At 47.9% G+C, this 16,573-nt stretch overlaps 1 protein-coding gene across 1 annotated transcript; it reads left to right on the forward strand.

The window, feature by feature from the left end:
• The first annotated feature begins 128 nt into the window (after positions 1 to 128).
• On the forward strand, positions 129 to 16,321 carry LOC132582548 (C-signal-like). Its single transcript, XM_060254169.1, has 6 exons — positions 129 to 505; positions 3,232 to 3,283; positions 5,601 to 5,788; positions 10,628 to 10,786; positions 13,412 to 13,522; positions 15,739 to 16,321. The coding sequence occupies exons 1-6, from the start codon at positions 365 to 367 to the stop codon at positions 15,850 to 15,852; spliced, it is 765 nt and encodes a 254-aa protein (XP_060110152.1). The 5' UTR covers positions 129 to 364; the 3' UTR covers positions 15,853 to 16,321.
• Positions 16,322 to 16,573: the final 252 nt, after the last annotated feature.

The following is a 16,573-nucleotide window of genomic DNA, read 5'->3' on the forward strand; positions in this document are numbered from 1 at the left end:
TTTGAGCTGCTTGCCTTTGCTGTGTGTATCAGTTCACGGAAATCTTTTCATTCACAGTCCAAGGGTCACCGAAAAGTTTACAAAAATCAATAATGTTCCAACAGCCACTCCACCACTCATACCTCTATCTCATTAACCCCCACCTCGAAATATAACAAGGCAGTGCTTTTAGGAAACCCTCTCATTCCCATCTTTAAAAAAAAAAATACAGTCCAGGTCAGCTGAGCAACCCTGGCATGCAGCCCAGTGCAGAATCCGAGTGGGCAAAGGACTCAAGTGGCTTACATTATAACTGCGTTGAGGAACCAGAGGTTATAGTTAGCCGAATTGCAGCTGGCTTCTCAAATCAGGCCCAGCCAGCACAATGCTGAATGCAAGAAGCGTCCTGGTAACAGGATCCAACCGGGGCATTGGCTTGGAGCTGATCCGGCAGCTGCTGGGAAAAAGCAAGCGGCCAGAATGGGTCTTTGCTACCTGCAGGGACCCAGAGGGACCACGTGGCCAGGTGAGTGTTAGAGCAGAGTCAGCTGTACTTTGGAAGGAGATGCCACAAGTAACAGAGAGCCAGTTTGGTGTAGTGGTTAAGTATGTGGACTTTTATCTGAGAGAACCAGGTTTGATTCCCCACTCCTCCACTTGCAGCTGCTGGAATGGCCTTAGATCAGCCATAGTTCTTGCAGGAGTTGTCCTTGAAAGGGCAGCTGCTGTGAGAGCCCCCTCAGCCCCACCCACCTCACAGGGTGTCTGTTGTGGGGGAAGAAAATATAGGCGATTGTAAGCCTCTCTGATTCAGAGAGAAGGACGGGGTATAAATCTGTAGTCTTCTTCTTAGGGGATGCCCAAGAGAGCTGAGTGGCTGTTTGGGGCACTAAACCTTGACAGTGGTGATATGGAATGTTGTCTCCTGTGTTGGTGCCATTGCAGTCTGGAGCCCATGGTGGACCAAAAGGGTATGGGAAGTGGGCAGAGCTCGAGTCAGGTCTCTGAGAGATTCAAACAGATCGGGCAAGGTTTCTCAGTCTTCCTGCATGAGGGGCAGGTTGGGTAACATGAGGTATGTTCAGTGAACCCCCTAAACTCAAATTAGTTGATATGCTTTGATCAATTTTTTGTTTTGGGAATTAAGATTAGGGAGAGCATTAAAAGGCAAAATAATAATCTTATTGGGTGTTAGAAATTATAAGAATAAAACAAACAAGTGGGAACCCAAAAGGACTTTGGGGGGGACATCTAATTTCCCCCTCTCCCACTATTTTGTCTTTCCCTTCCCTGAAAGCCCCCATAGCCTCTCCCCTTTTCCTGCTTCTTTCTCTCCTTCCCACCCAAGGGACAGCCTCCCTTTAACAGCCCTTCTGCCTTCAGCTTTCCCTTTGCTACCACCAATGGCCTCTGTTTTGGGGAACTTGTGTGGGAGAGAATCCACAAGGACTTGCAGGGAACACCGTGCTTCTCCCTGTATCTACCCTCCCCACACGATTTCCTTTTTCTTTCCTTCTGACAACTGTCATATCCTGTCCCCTTTCTCTGTCTCATTCTCGCCTGCTCAGTCGTTTACCTACCTTTTATTTACCTCCCATTTTATTTACCTCAGCTATATTTATTATTTATTTAACTTGCTGTTTATACCTCGCCTTTCTGCACAGCAGGAACCAAAGCTGCTTGTATCATTCTCCCCCCCTTCCTTTTTACTCTCACAACAACCCTATGAGGTAGGTTAGGCAGAAATAGGGTTGCCAGGTCCGACTCAGCAAATATCTAGGGACTTTGGGGGTGGAGCCAACAGCAAAGTTGTGACAAGCACAATTGAACTTTGAAGGAAGTTCTGGCCATCACATTTAAAGAGGCCACACTCATCTTAAACACTTTCCCTTCATTGGAAATAATGGAAGATGGGGGCATCTTCTTTTAGGTCCAATCATTTTGAAACTTGGGGAGTTTTTTTGAAGAGCGGCACCAGGTGCTATGCTGAAAATTTGGTGTCTCTATCTTAAAAAAAAAAACCAGTTCCCCAGGGTCCCAGATAGCCAAGGACTGATTCTCCATTATACCCTATGGGGACCAGTTTCCATAGGATATAATAGAGTGCCCAGTGGATATTCAACCCCCACCTCATTTTCTGATAACCCTGAAGTTGGGGGAAGGGTCTCCAAATCAGGGGATCCTCTGCCCCTAACTGGGGACTGGCAACCCTAGTGATGTGACCCAAAATCACCTCATGAGTTTCCATGGCGGACTGGTGATTTCAACATGGGTCTCCCAGGTTCTGTTATGAAACTCTAATTGCCAAACCTTCTGCAAAGGCCAAAACCACCTTGGAAAGACTCCTGTCCTTATTGCCTAGAATGCTGTAGTTGCTGAGCAATGGCCACTGAGAACTTTGTTTCTTAAAACTACAGGCACCCCTTTATCATTTTAGGGCCCTTGAAACCCCAAGTTTATTTTTATTTTTTTAGATGTCAGAGGGGGGATTTTGTTTGTTTGTTTTTTGCAAACATGGGGTTCTTCTCAGGTTTGTTGAAATATCCATCTTGGCCATATGGGCTCCGGTCACCAGATTTAAATACTCAGATTTGCCAACTGCTATTAGAATAGGGGGGGACCCCTGTGAGATGCAGGGGGAATTCCACCTCCTAAGGACACCCTGGGATTGGGAGTAAACCCTATTGACTGATTTGGGACTTCGGAATTGATCAGCTGCCTAAATAAAGAATCTAAATCACAGGGTTTGGTGAAAGGGTTTTGTTCGAGCAGGTTTTTCCTCCGAATTTTCTTCTCAACGAAATATTATTATTCACTCTTGAACGCTCCCCTTGAACTCCCCAATCAACATAGCTTGTTTTCGGTACAAGCCAAGAAACTGTCTACAGGGTTTTGTAAAAGCAAAACAGGACAGAGCAATAGATAGTTTTCCTCTCCTGCACCCCGAGAAACCAGAAATCAGATGGGATTTAACCTCTCCCTGCCCTTCTGCTCTGGTGGTGGCAGTGGAAAGTTCCATCAAGCAGGCACAGCCAACTTATGGCAACCAAGAGACATTCAGAGTTCATTGCTTGCCTCTGCCTAGTGACCTTGGACTTCCTTGGAGGTCTCCCATCCAAATACGAAACCGGGCTGACCCTGCTTAGCTTCCAAGATCTGAAAAGGTCGGGCTAGCCTGACTCCCTATCTCATAGCAAACAAACCGGGACACTGGTTGTTACATCATAAATGTCTGGCTTTTTTTTCTTTCAGGAGCTGAAGGGTTTGGCTGCCAAGCACCATGAAATGAAGATCGTTCCCCTTGGTATGCGTTTGTGCCCCCCTACACCAATTCTCCAGTTTGGTGTAGTGGCTAAGTGTGCGGTCTCTTATCTGGGAGAACTGGGTTTGATTCCCCACTCCTCCACTTGCAGCTGCTGGAATGGCCTTGGGTCAGCCATCGCTCTTGCAGGAGTTGTCCTTGAAAGAGCAGCTTAGAATCAGCCTGGGCCCTGTCGAAACACATAGAGGCGAGCCTCATCGCCTGCCTGCCCCGCCCCCGGCATGATCAGAGGTGAGCCACAGTGAGGCTCGGGCTGCTTCAACAGGGCTCGGGGGGGGGGGGGGCTGTTTTCTTGTGGTAGATGCACCAAATTTGTAGCATCTGATGACTCTCTTCAGAACACCCTCCAAGTTTCAAAAAGATTGGACCAGGGGGTCCAATTCTATGAGCCACCCAAAAGAAGGTGCCCCTATCCTTCATTATTTCCAATGGAGGGAAGGCATTTAAAAGGTGTGCAGTCCCTTTAAATGTGATGGCCAGAATTCCCTTTGGAGTTCAGTCATGCTTGTCACAACCTTGCTCTTGGTTCCACCCCCAAAGTATCCTGACTCCACTTAATTTGCACAACTGTTTTTTGCCAGAAACTATAATAAATCTACATTCATTGATTGATCATCCCTGCAGTGACACCTTGTGGAATTGTTTCTCCTTTCTCATGCTGAAAATTAAGTTTCTTAAGATGATTTTTTTTAAATAGAGGAGAGGAGTTGTGCACCATGTTATTGCTGAAGCAAGGATAATGCAACACTTTGTGAAATGGCTAGAATGCAGTTTAGAAACACTTTAAATGACCACGCAGAAAGGCCATTGGTCTTCTTGAGACTTCCATCCTTCTGAATGCTAAAATGTATTCTGTTGATGAAGCAGGAGAGTGCGCATAAAGGATATGATGTCAGTCCCAGGACCACATTGAATTCTAGGCAAAGCAGAAGCCTAGTTGAGGCACATCAATTTGAAGTAATTGTGACTTCAGAGAGTGGTTTGAATTTCCTCAGTCCTTTCAGGCATAAGCAGGGCTTTACTGAGTAGCCTCTAGATTGGATCCTCCCCCACACACAGGATTCCACCCACCTCAGCCTGCCCTTTCCCAAAAGTCAGACTAAATGGTACCAGGTCTGCTCATTACCAGAGACAAACTTAACGATCAGGTACCCTATTCTCTCTCAGAGGCAGAGCTAAACCCATCTGCCCCACTACCAAGCGGAGCTACCCTTCACTCTGTCTGCTCTTTTTCTGAGCCAGACCTGAGCTTTCCCTTATCTCTCTCTGAGGCAGACCCAAACTGATCTCTCGCCTCCTGTGCTTCCCTCCAGCATAACATCCCCCTTCTCAGGGCTCTTTTTGTAGCAGGAGTTCCTCTGCATATTAGGCCACACACCCCTGATGTAGCCAATCATCCTGGAGCTTACAGTAGGCTCTGTATTAACAGCCCCCTAAGCTCCTGGAGGATTGGCTACATCAGAGGGTGTGGCCTAATATGCAGAGAAGCTCCTGCTAGAAAAAGAGTCCTGTCCCTTCTGACGATTGGATGCCGGAGCAGGACTCCCACTGACTCAGCTGAGTGGTGGTTTTTTCCCCTTCAGAGGCAAGACAGCCTCCTGTCCACAGGGCCGGCCTTGCCATTAGGGCGCTGGCCATCTGGGGGCACCAAACTGATCACCCCCATGTGACTCGATGACATTATCAGTGCGGGGGGGGGGGGGCTAGGGTGGCAGACAGTCTAGGGCTGGCCCTGCCTGTCCATCACATGCCTATGGAACATGCACCATCCACAGGGCTGCATTTAAAAGAGGGTGAAAAGAAACCAATGAAGACCTATGGCCTGAGGAGAAAGGCAATAAGGAGAAAGGACATAAGAAGGACCTGGGTAACAGAACTCACTCTCGCTTCCAAGGACAAGGGAGTGTGTGGGAACACCCCCATGGGCAGGAATGAGTAGGGCACACAACAGTTTATTGTAACAAAATAAAACAGAAGTCCAGTGATCCTGCTTTGTATGTTGGAATTCACTTCTTCAGATGCAATGGGGAAAAGAAAATCATTTTCCTCATTTTGATTTAGCAAATTACCAAAAGGGAGAGGGAAAAGGGAGGAGATGAGCAAAGAGAGTCCTGGTTCTCTAGGTTAAAGACCAGCAGTTTTTAGTGAGGACAGGAATGTGAACCAAGTCCCCAAAATCCTAGTCCAACACTCTGGCCGCTACACTACATCAACTACAGCACACCGACTCTCAGGAATAGATACTGGCCAAAATGCTCCATCTTTGATGACCTTTCAAACCTTCTGTTTGCTGCTGCAGAGGCCACAGATCCATCCAGCATCCAGGCTGCTGCCACTGAAGTAACTGAAACGCTGCAAGGAGCTGGGCTGAACCTCCTGATCAACAATGCAGCGATTGCAAGGCTGAGCACTCTGGAATCGGAGACGCCAGAGGACATGTCTGAGCTTTACAAAAACAACACAATAGGGCCCATGCTGGTGACCAAGGTAAGGACGTCCAAGGGCCACATCTTCACAAAAACGTCTTGTGTTTCACAGCCCTTAACACCTGCAGAATTTGGTGGCTTGATTATGGGATTGCAAGGTGCCCTTTGTTTTATAGGCAAAAGTGTTTTGCCTAATGGATAGCTGGGAAACAGAAATCCAAGTAGTGTGAAAAAGAACAAGAGTCCAGTAGCACCTTAAAGGCTCACAACATTTGTGGTAGGGTAGGAGCTTTTGGGAGTCACTGCTCAGTTCTTCAGTAGTGCACAACTTTTCATTTTTGGATGGGGACATGAATTACATCTATTGAAACTAGGGTTGCCAATCCCCAGGTGGGGGCAGAGAATCCCTCGATTTGCCCCCCCCCCCGCTTCAGGGTCATCAGAAAGTGGGGGGAGAGGAGGGAAATGTCTGCTGGGAACTCTTATTATTCCCTATGAAAACTGATTTCCATAGAGTATAATGGAGAATTGTTCTGCAGGTATCTAGGGCTCTGGGGGGCTTTTATTTGAGGTAGAGATACCAAATTTTCAGCATAGCATCTAGTGCCTCTCCTCAACGCAACCTCCAAGTTTCAAAATGATCGGACCAGGGGGTCCAATTCTATGAGTCCCCAAAAAGGTGCCCCTATCCTTCATTATTCCCAATGGAAGGAAAGCATTTAAATGTGATGGCCAGAACTCTCTTTGGAGTTCAATTATGCTTGTCACAACCTTGCTCCTGGCTCCATCCCTAAAGTGTCCTGGCTCCACCTCCAAAGTCCCCAGATATTTCTTGAATTGGACTTGGCAACCCTAGTAGAAACAAGATTGCAAGTACCTCATTCTGGATAGTTTAAAAAAAATGAAACCTGCCATTTCAGAGGAGCTAGTAGATTGAGGCAGTACATGATCATAATATCATCAGGCTGTAGTAAACTAGCAATTGCTGATTCTTTTTTAAGCCTGAGAAAAAGAATGCAGTGACAGGGGTGATAGTGCTAGGGAAATGGCTGCTGACACAGAAAGCTGCACCTAAACTTTCTATGGGGTTGTTCTGCTGCCGGTGACAACGTCTCTGCATTCATGGTGGCGATGACAGGGAGACTCTTGGCCCTGGAGATGCAGGTCACAAAGGAGTAGGGGGAATCAGATTTCTATTGCAATTAGGGTTGCCAGGTTCCCTTGCTGCTTCAGCAGGGGGATATGGGGAGTGTTCTGGGGGTGGGCAGGGACGCTCTGGTTTTTGGTCAAACTCTATGGTTAAATTGGGCTTAAATGGGTCGTTTTGTAGAAAAATAGGTGGTGGAGCTCATTAGCATAACTCATTGGCATATCCCCCAGCTAAAAAGAACCCAATGCAAGAAAGGAGAGCTCCGGGCCAGCGAGGCCTGCTTAGGCTGGCTAAAGATCCAGCCAGCCCAAGCAGGCCTCACTCGTCTGGGGCTCTTCTGGACCGCCCCCCCAGTCAAAAGGCCAGCAAGCCACCCATCATCCAGAATCACATGAAAAGTGGAGAAAGGGTGGCACAGGTTTTTCCAGGGGTTAATGAGGGCTGCTGGGGGCATGGCTGAGCTCCTGGTGGCTGGCTGGCTGCCCGCTCTCCTAATCCAGGGATGGTTATGCGGCTGCACTTACTATTCAATGGACAAGGCAGGTGGTAGGCTTCCCAACCCTCCCGCCCTGGCGGGGGACCCCAGGATTTCCAGCCTCTTCCCCTGCTCCCCCAAAAAAACGGAAGCGGGGGGAGAGGGGAAACGGCGCCAAGGAGCATGGTGAGCCGCCCCATCCCAGAGCGGGCGACGACGACGCGCCGCTGCCGCCCCTCCCCGCCCACCGCAGCTGCTCCTCCAAGATGGGCCCAGGCTGAGCCTATCTCGGAGGAGCAGCCACGGCAAGCGGAGAAGAGACAGCAGCTGCGCAGCATCGCCTGCCCCGCCTCCGAGGCAAAACCAGAGAAGGGGAGGGCGGAGGCAGGCCAGGAGCATGGTGAGCCGCGAATCCAGGCTCTTCTAGGACCCGGACTCGTGGCTCGCCACGCCCTCAGCCCGCCTCCACCCCCCCCTCCGATTCCACCGCAGCTGCTCCTCCGAGATGGGCCCAGCCTGAGCCCATCTCGGAGGAGCAGCCACGACGAGCGGAGAAGAGGCGGCAGCTGCGCAGCGGCATCGCCCGCTCCGAGACGGGGTGGCTCGCCATGCTCCCCGGCGCCGTTTCCCCCCTCCCCCCTAGCTCCACCCCAGTGTCTCCTAGCTCCACCCCCAAAGTCCCCAGATATTTCTGGAGTTGGACTTGGCAACCCTAGTAGGTGGGGAGGAAGAGGGAGAACCCTCAGATTCAGGAACTGCACCCCTGTGAGCTTCTGCTGAACCTGAGGCCTGGGTTTAAACCAGTTTGCCCAAAACCCAGCGCATCCCCCGCATAATGTCCCCAACATGATGATGTCACTTCCGGGTGATGTTGTCATGTTGACAATGTAGCTGTTTGGGGGAGGGGTTTCCCTTGCTGGCTAGCTGGTCCGCAGTAGGAAGAAGCCCCAGAAACCAGGGGAATCCCCTGCTGGCACCTGGGGGCCGACAATCCTAGGTGATAGAAAGGTACTAAAGCAAGAGTCCCCAACCTTTTGAGTCTGCAGACGCCTCTGTAATTTTGAAAGAGTGTGGTGGGCACAGCCACAAAACATCAGGGAGTGAGGTTTATGCCCAGGGCTTTTTTTGTAGCAGGAATTCCTTTGCCTATTAGGCCACACACCCCTGATGTAGTCAATCCTCCAAGAGCTTACAGTGTAGCAGGTAAATAATGAAGCCCCACACCTTGCTTGGTTTGAAGCAAGGTATTTTACTTTGACATCAAAGTAGAACTTGTCAGCATAAGCTCAAGATGACTAAGTTAAAATCATCAGCCTTCTGACCATTTTTATTCATCTCCAAAACAAGCAGACAAGCCCCCTCTTATCTAATTCAAATGCTCCACCTCCTGCTTTCCTTCCAGTAATTTCTTGTAGTTTTCCCCTGCTCTGTCCCTCTGTTATCAGCAAGAAGCTCCTTCTCTGCGGCGCCCCTGTTATCTTGGATTCACACCCTTAGCCTGTCTGGTTTTAACAGTTTAGCAGAAGCTCCTCTGAGGGGCCTCTTAACAGTCACTCTAAATGTTGCATCAGACATTATCTTTTGAAGGCACAACTGTATTTTCCATTATTATTATTACTGAGGTATTCATTAATTATTCAGGGGTCCCTCTTCAACAGTAGACCCTATACTAAGAGCCCTGTAAGCTTCAGGAGGATTGGCTACATCAGGGGTGTGTGGCCTAATATTCAAAGGAGTTCCTGCTACAAAAAAAGCCCTGGGCATAACTCATATAGCTTTCAAGTGTCAAAGTTCCCTTTGGGAGCTTGTTGATCTCTAAGGTGCTACTGGACTTCATGCTAGCTGTTCTACTGCAGACCAGCATGGCTACCCTCTGAAACAATTGAATGCAATGGCAACTCTTCAACATTTCTGCCAGAAGCTCTGGTTAACAGGGTGCCTTTTAATCCGCACAGCCAAACTGATCTCCAGTGGCCAATTAGAAGCCTTGCTGGGCAAGAACCCCCTTAGACCGATCAACTTTTCAAAAACGCTTAGCAAGCACCAGGATATATGTGGGCACAGTTTGGTGTAGTGATTAAGTGTGCGGACTCTAATCTGGGAGAACCGGGTCTGATTTCCCACTTCTCCACTTGCAGCTGCTGGAATGGCCTTGGGTCAGCCATAGCTCTCACAGAGCTGTCCTTGAAAGGGCAGCTTCTGGGAGAGCTGTCTCAGTCCCACCTACCTCACTGGATGTCTGTTGTGGGCGGTGGGGGAAGTAAAGGAGATTGTAGGCTACTCCGAGACTCTGAGATTTAGAGTATAGGGCAGGGTATAAATCCAATATATTCTTATAGTGCCCACAGGCAACTATAAGATTTTGGCAACCCATGATTTAAAGCATGAAAACTGATGTCAATTAGTTACAAGGATATTAAGTAACATTAACAGCTTGCTCTAGATGGAAAGACATGAGAAAAGTGGGTAAATGTTGGTCCAGTTTGGTGTAGTGGTTAAGTGTGCGGACTCTTATCTGGGAGAACCGGGTTTGATTCCCCACTCCTCCACTTGCACCTGCTAGCATGGCCTTGGGTCAGCCATAGCTCTGGCAGAGGTTGTCCTTGAAAGGGCAGCTGCTGTGAGAGCCCTCTCCAGCCCCACCCACCTCACAGGGTGTCTGTTGTGGAGGAGGAAGGTAAAGGAGATTGTGAGCCGCTCTGAGACTCTTCGGAGTGGAGGGCGGGATATAAATCCAATATCTTCTTCTTCTTCTTCTTCTCTGTATTGCAATAGATAGAGATGGAAAAGGAAATAAGTAGTCTAGGAATGCCAGCCTCCAGGTGGCACCTGGGGATCCCCTGGAACGACAGGTCATCTCCAGATTACAGAGATCAGTTCCTCTGGAGAAAATGAATGCTTTGAGAAAGTGAACTCAATGGCACTGTATCTCACGGAGGTCCCTATCCTCCCCAGGTTTCATCCCCAAATCTCCAGGAGTTTCCCAACCTGGATTTGGTCACCCTACCCACCCAGGGGAGACCTCGCAACCCTAACTGGTATTCTGTTTATAGTATGTATCTATCATATATGTATTATACTGGTCTGCAAACCTGTAAGCGTTTCTATGTATTTTGCAATTTAAAAAGAAGAGATGACTAAAACAGGAAGGGAAACAAACAAAACAAACTAAAATATGCTCATATTCTGCATGCATCCCTACTTGGGAAGAGCTGTCTGGGCCTCCCTGTAGACTGCTGCATTGCTGTCCTTGATCCTTCCCTCTCCTTCTCCAGGCATTCCTGCCTTTGCTGAGGAAGGCGTCCCAGAAAAGCCCCCAGAAAGGGATGAGCTGCAGCAAAGCTGCCATTGTCAACGTCTCCAGTGAAGGAGGTTCCATCACTAATGTCCTCATGTGGGATCTTGGGCATTTCATCAGTTACCGCTGTAGTAAGGTAGGGACATGACAGCAGCAGTGGCTCATTATATAGGGCAAGAAGAGTGTAGAAGCCATGAAAAGCTATGTTCAGACCTGTTTACACGACAAATAAATAAAATCTATGCCCAGGGAGAACACGAAAGAACGTTGCTTAGATTCTTAAGAAATAGGGTTGCTAGCAACTGGGGCTGAGAGGATCAGGGGGCAAAGACTTATGTGTTTGACATCATGCTGACCGCTTTGAGTGACCTGAAGTGATGTCATTGTGCTATGGCAGCACTGCAACATTCCCCCAGAACTCTGTGGTTTGACCTGGTGTCCCTATCAAGTAGACTTGCCAATCCTCAGGTCCCAATGGGGGTTCTCCTGCTTTCCCAGGCTCCTTCCCGCTCTCAGTCAGCTGGCCGGTGGGGGGAAGCCCCGCCCCCACAGCCACCATGTGCCTTTCCACCTCTGGAGGCTTCAGACTCCACTTGGAAAGGCTTCCTCTTGGGATGATGTGTCTGTGTCTTTAAGGCTGAATGGGGGCGGGGAGGGAGCAGGCAGAAGAACATGGCTGCTCCCAGTGGCTGTGAAAGCAGCCCTGACCCTCTTTTGGTGGCACAATCTTTTCAGAGGTCGTTTGCATAGGAAAGGTAAACTTGAACCTTTGGTTGCTCTGTGTTACTTTGAAAAAGTTGGAAGTTCAGCAACTCGTGAGTAGAGATGCCAATCTCCAGGTGGGCAAAAAAATCAAAGGTACGGTACATAACCCACCATGAAAACCAGCTTCTTTTATTAAATTATACAAGGTCAACAAAAATAAACAAAAATTCCACCATCATAAATTACAAAACAACCATAGCTTTTAGTCCTTAATAGAAAAGGAAGCAATAGCACCAAGAGTCTTTCTTTTCATCCTATGGTAAAACTTCCCATCTTATTCCATGCAATCCTGGTGTAGTACTCCAGATGTTTAATGTCTGTCCAAAGATGCAGCCAATAATCCAAGTTTCCAAGGACAAGGTCGTACTGAACCCTTGTTTCGCGTGAGCTTCTTCAAGCTGCAACAATCCTCTTAGCAATTTCTCTTAAGCGTTAGGCCAAACAGCCAGCATATTTGAAGGTGTTCCTTCAAATGTTCCTTCAGTACGACCTTGTCCTTGGAAACTTGGCTTATTGGCTGCATCTTTGGACAGACATTAAACATCTGGAGTACTACACCAGGATTGCATGGAATAAGATGGGAAGTTTTACCATAGGATGAAAAGAAAGACTCTTGGTGCTATTGCTTCCTTTTCTATTAAGGTCTAAAAGTTATGGTTGTTTTGTAATTTATGATGGTGGAATTTGTGTTTATTTTTGTTGACCTTGTATAATTGAATAATAGAAGCTGGTTTTCACGGTGGGTTATGCATCTTTGATTTTTTTTTGTCCTTTTGCCGTGTTACTCTATGTGTGTTGTAGAATCTCCAGGTGGGAGCAGGCCCTCCCCCGCTTCAGAGTCGTCAGAAATGGGGGGGCGGGGGGAGGAGGGAAATGTCTGCTGGGCACTTCATTATTCCCGATGGAGATTGATTCCCATAGGGTATAATGGAGAATTGATTTGGGGTGCTGCAGCGGCTGTTTCTTGAGGGAGAGGCACCACATTTTCAGCATAGCATCTGATGACTTTCCTCAAAATGCTCTCCAAGTTTCAAAACGAGTGGACCAGGGGGTCGAATTCTGTGAGCCCCAAAAGAAGGTGCCCCTATCTTTCATTATTTCTAATGTAGGGAAGGCATTTAAAAGGTGTGTGGTTCCTTTAAATGTGATGGCCAGAACTCCCTTTGGAATTCAGTTGTGCTTGTTACAACTTTGCTTATGGCTCCACCCCCAAAGTCTCCTGGCTCCACCCCCAAAGTCCCCAGATATTTCTTGAATTGGACTTGGCAACCCTAAAGAAACCTTGAAATATCTTAACATGAGATCCAGTTTGATGTAGTGGTTAAGTGCATGGACTCTTACCTGGGAGAACCGAGTTTGATTCTCCACTCCTCCACTTGCAGCTGCTGGAATGGCCTTGGGTCAGCCATAGCTCTTGCACAGCTGCCCTTGAAAGGGCAGCTTCTGAGAGAGCTCTTTCAGCCCCACCTACCTCGCAGAGTGTTTGTTGTGGGGGAGGAAGGTAAAGGAGACTGTAAGCCGCTCTGAGATTCAGATTGAAGAGTGGGGTATAAATCCAATATCTTCTTCGTCTTCTGTCTAAAACCTCAAATCAAACTGTATTTCCTGGATCAATGATACTCACTCAGTGACTCAGGAGGCACATTTGGCTCTCTGACATGCCACATGTGGTTCTTTTGACTGCTGTTCCTCAATGTGACCACATTTCAGGGAAGTGTGGAAAGCCCTTGCCAAATGGAGGAGGTGATTGGCAGGTGGTTTCCACCTTGAAACAGCCAGTGCTGTAGGAATGGATAACCACCAGCGAGCCTAGCTGGAATGTGAGCCTCCTGCCACAGATGGAAATAAATGTGGCTCTTTTGGTTGATGATCAAGGTGAATGTTGCTGTCTATGAGCTACAGAGTGACTTCCACTGTTCTAGATCTACAAAACATAGCTTTGACTTGCTGCCTTTTCATGGAACTGAATGCTTCTTGCTTCCTGTTTTCGGCATAGGCTGCTTTGAACATGCTCACGCGGTGCCAGTCACTGGGATATTCAGAAGATGAGATCCTGTGCATTGCATTGCACCCTGGATGGGTGCAGACAGACATGGGAAGTTCAGAGGTTGGTGATTCCTGGAGTTAATTTCATCATCACACATTGACAATCCCAGATCAATGTCAATATTGTAGGTCTACATCCAAATAAGGTTCTGATTATTTTTTGTCTTTTTGTATTTCCAAGATATTTCAGACATCCTCACTGAAAAACTAAGAACTGCCTCTTGAACCAGACCACAAATTATCTCTAGTTAAGAACATAACAGAAGCCATGTTGGATCAGGCCAATGGCCCATCCAGTCCAACACTCTGTGCCACAAAGTGGCCAAAAAACCCAGGTGCCATCAGGAGGTTCATCTGTGGGGCCAGGACACTAGAAGCCCTCCCACTATGCCCCCCCCCAAACACCAAGAATACAGAGGTGCTTCCATTTTCCCCCTGAATTCTATGCTGGATTATGACTGGAATTTCAGCAGTTGCCAACTCTGAGTTTGGGAATTCTTGGAGCTTTGTGGATGAAGCCTGTAGAGACTTTGGAGAGGGGATAGGGTTGCCATTTGCCCGGCGGGGGCAGAGGATCTCCCAATTTTATGGGCTCCCCCACTCCCAAACAAATGGAGAGCCAGTTTGGTGTAGTGGTTAAGTGTGCGGACTCTTATCTGGGAGAGCCGGGTTTGATTCCCCACTCCTCCATTTGCACCTGCTAGCATGGCCTTGGGTCAGCCATAGCTCTGGCAGAGGTTGTCCTTGAAAGGGCAGCTGCTGTGAGAGCCCTCTCCAGCCCCACCCACCTCACAGGGTGTCTGTTGTGGGGGAGGAAGGTAAAGGAGATTGTGAGCCGCTCTGAGACTCTTTGGAGTGGAGGGCGGGATATAAATCCAATATCTTCTTCTTCTTCTAAATGTCCCTGCACAGTGCTGGCAACACACTGACATCACTTCCAGAGTGACATCATCACATTGGCAATGTTGGAGCTGATGCTCTACTTTGGGGGCAAAACTCTATGGTTGGACCCATTTTTACCATAGGGTTTTGCCTCAAAAGTAGACCATTGCCCCAGAGTCACCAATGTGATGACATCTGGAAGTGATGTCAGCACATCACTGATGTCCCTGCCCATCTCTAGAATGCCTCCCAAATCCCATTGCCAGCAGGAAGAAGACTCCTGGCAACCCAGAGAGGAGAGGGACCTCAGCAGAGTGTAATGCAATAGACCTCCCCTTCCAAAGCAGCCATTTTCTCCAGAGTATCTAATCTCTGGCATCTTGAAATGAGCTGTAATTATGGGAGATCTTCAGGCCTCACCTGGTGGCTGGAAACTCTGGCTAAGGATTCTTCTATTTCTTAGCAGCATTCACTCGCCTACCACCCCAGTAGAAGATGGGAGTAGTGTTGCCAGGTCCGATTCAAGAATTATCTGGGGACTCTGGGGGTGGAGCCAGGAGACTTTGGGGGTGAAGCAAGGAGCAAGGTTGTGACAAGCATAACTGAACTCCAAAGGAAGTTCTAGCCACCACATTTTCGGGACCGCACACCTTGTGAGTGCCAGTTTGGTGTAGTGGTTAAGTGTGCAAACTCTTATCTGGGAGAACCAGGTTTGATTCCCCACTCCTCCACTTGCAGCTGCTGGAATGGCCTTGGGTCAGCCATAGCACTCACAGGAGTTGTCCTTGAAAGGGGCTCTCTCAGCCCCACCTCCCTCACAGGGTGTCTTTTGTGGGGGGTGGGAGGTAAAGAATATTGTGACTGTTCTGAGACTCTGAGATCCAGAGTATAGGACAGGATATAAATCCAGTATCTTCTTCTTTTAAATGCCTTCCCTGCATTGGAAATAATGAAGGATAGGGGCACCTTCTTGTAGGGCTCATAGAATTGGACTGCCTGGCCCAATCTTTTTGAAACTTGGAGGGTGTTTTGAGGAGAGGCACTGGATACTATGTTGCAAATGTGGTGCCTCTACCTCAAAAAACAGCCCCCCCCCAGATCCCCATGGATTAATTCTCCATTATACCCTATGGGAATCAGTCTCCATAGGGAATAATGGAGTGCCCAGCAGACATTTCTCTTTCCCCGCTTTCTGATGACCCTGAAGTGGGGGGAGGGCCTCCAAACCAGGGGATCCCCTGCTCCCACCTGGGGATTGGCAACCCTAGATGGGAGTCCCTTTTTTTCTTTGTACCAGACTTACCACTTACTTTCACCCGACAGTCCATCTTACTAATTCATCATTTATTATGCACAGTGCAAGTCTTTATGTACTCTCTCTTTTCAAATGCGCAGGCCCCTCTGACAGTGGATGCAAGTGTGAGAGCCATACTGAAAACCCTTGGCCATCTCTCTGAGAAAGACAACGGCACTTTTGTGAACTGGGAGGGGTCAGCCGTGCCTTGGTGACAAGACAGGGCAATAAAAATGTGAAACTTATAGAAGGGCCATCTTCCTTTACTTCATACAGGAGAGGAATGTGGCTGCAAGAGGCAAACTGCTTTACCTATTCCTTCATCTTTTCCCATCATGTTCTAGTAATTTAATACTAATGATTGCCAGTCTGTTTAACGGCACTATCTATTAAGAGGTGAGACTTTGTCCTTGTATTTCTACTGAGTTGGACTCCTGGTCCGATTTACAACAAATCAATTTTTTATCAGCAGAAGGGCAGGTTGGTCATGGCAAAGGCAGCCTCTTTGGCACTAGCAGCTGAAAGATGTTTTTACAAGCAGTCATGGGATGGATTGTTCTAAGGAGCCGTGGCTCTTTGTCGCTTGACATCTTTTATCTTTAATTATGCTGTGCACATGGATTTTGTTGCAACTGTACTTACTTGTAAATATGTTCAAGACGATTAAAATCATTAATTATTCAACTTGCTAGGAGTACAATCCCGTAGCCCTTTAAATACTGCAGCATTTGTTATGGTAAGCTTTTGTACATGTGACATCTTTAGAGACAGCAAATGCTGTAGTTCTTGGGTCTTGCATACTCATTTGTTAGGTGTGAACAGAGACTAGATTTATCAGGAAAGCACAGGCTTGCACGAATCTCTGGCATCTTCAATGAACAGGAATCTTAGGTACCAGATGTTGTGGGGGGGAATTATTTCTATTCTGCTGCCAGT

Source organism: Heteronotia binoei, chromosome 14, assembly GCF_032191835.1.
Source record: "Heteronotia binoei isolate CCM8104 ecotype False Entrance Well chromosome 14, APGP_CSIRO_Hbin_v1, whole genome shotgun sequence".
Classification (NCBI taxonomy): domain Eukaryota; kingdom Metazoa; phylum Chordata; class Lepidosauria; order Squamata; family Gekkonidae; genus Heteronotia; species Heteronotia binoei.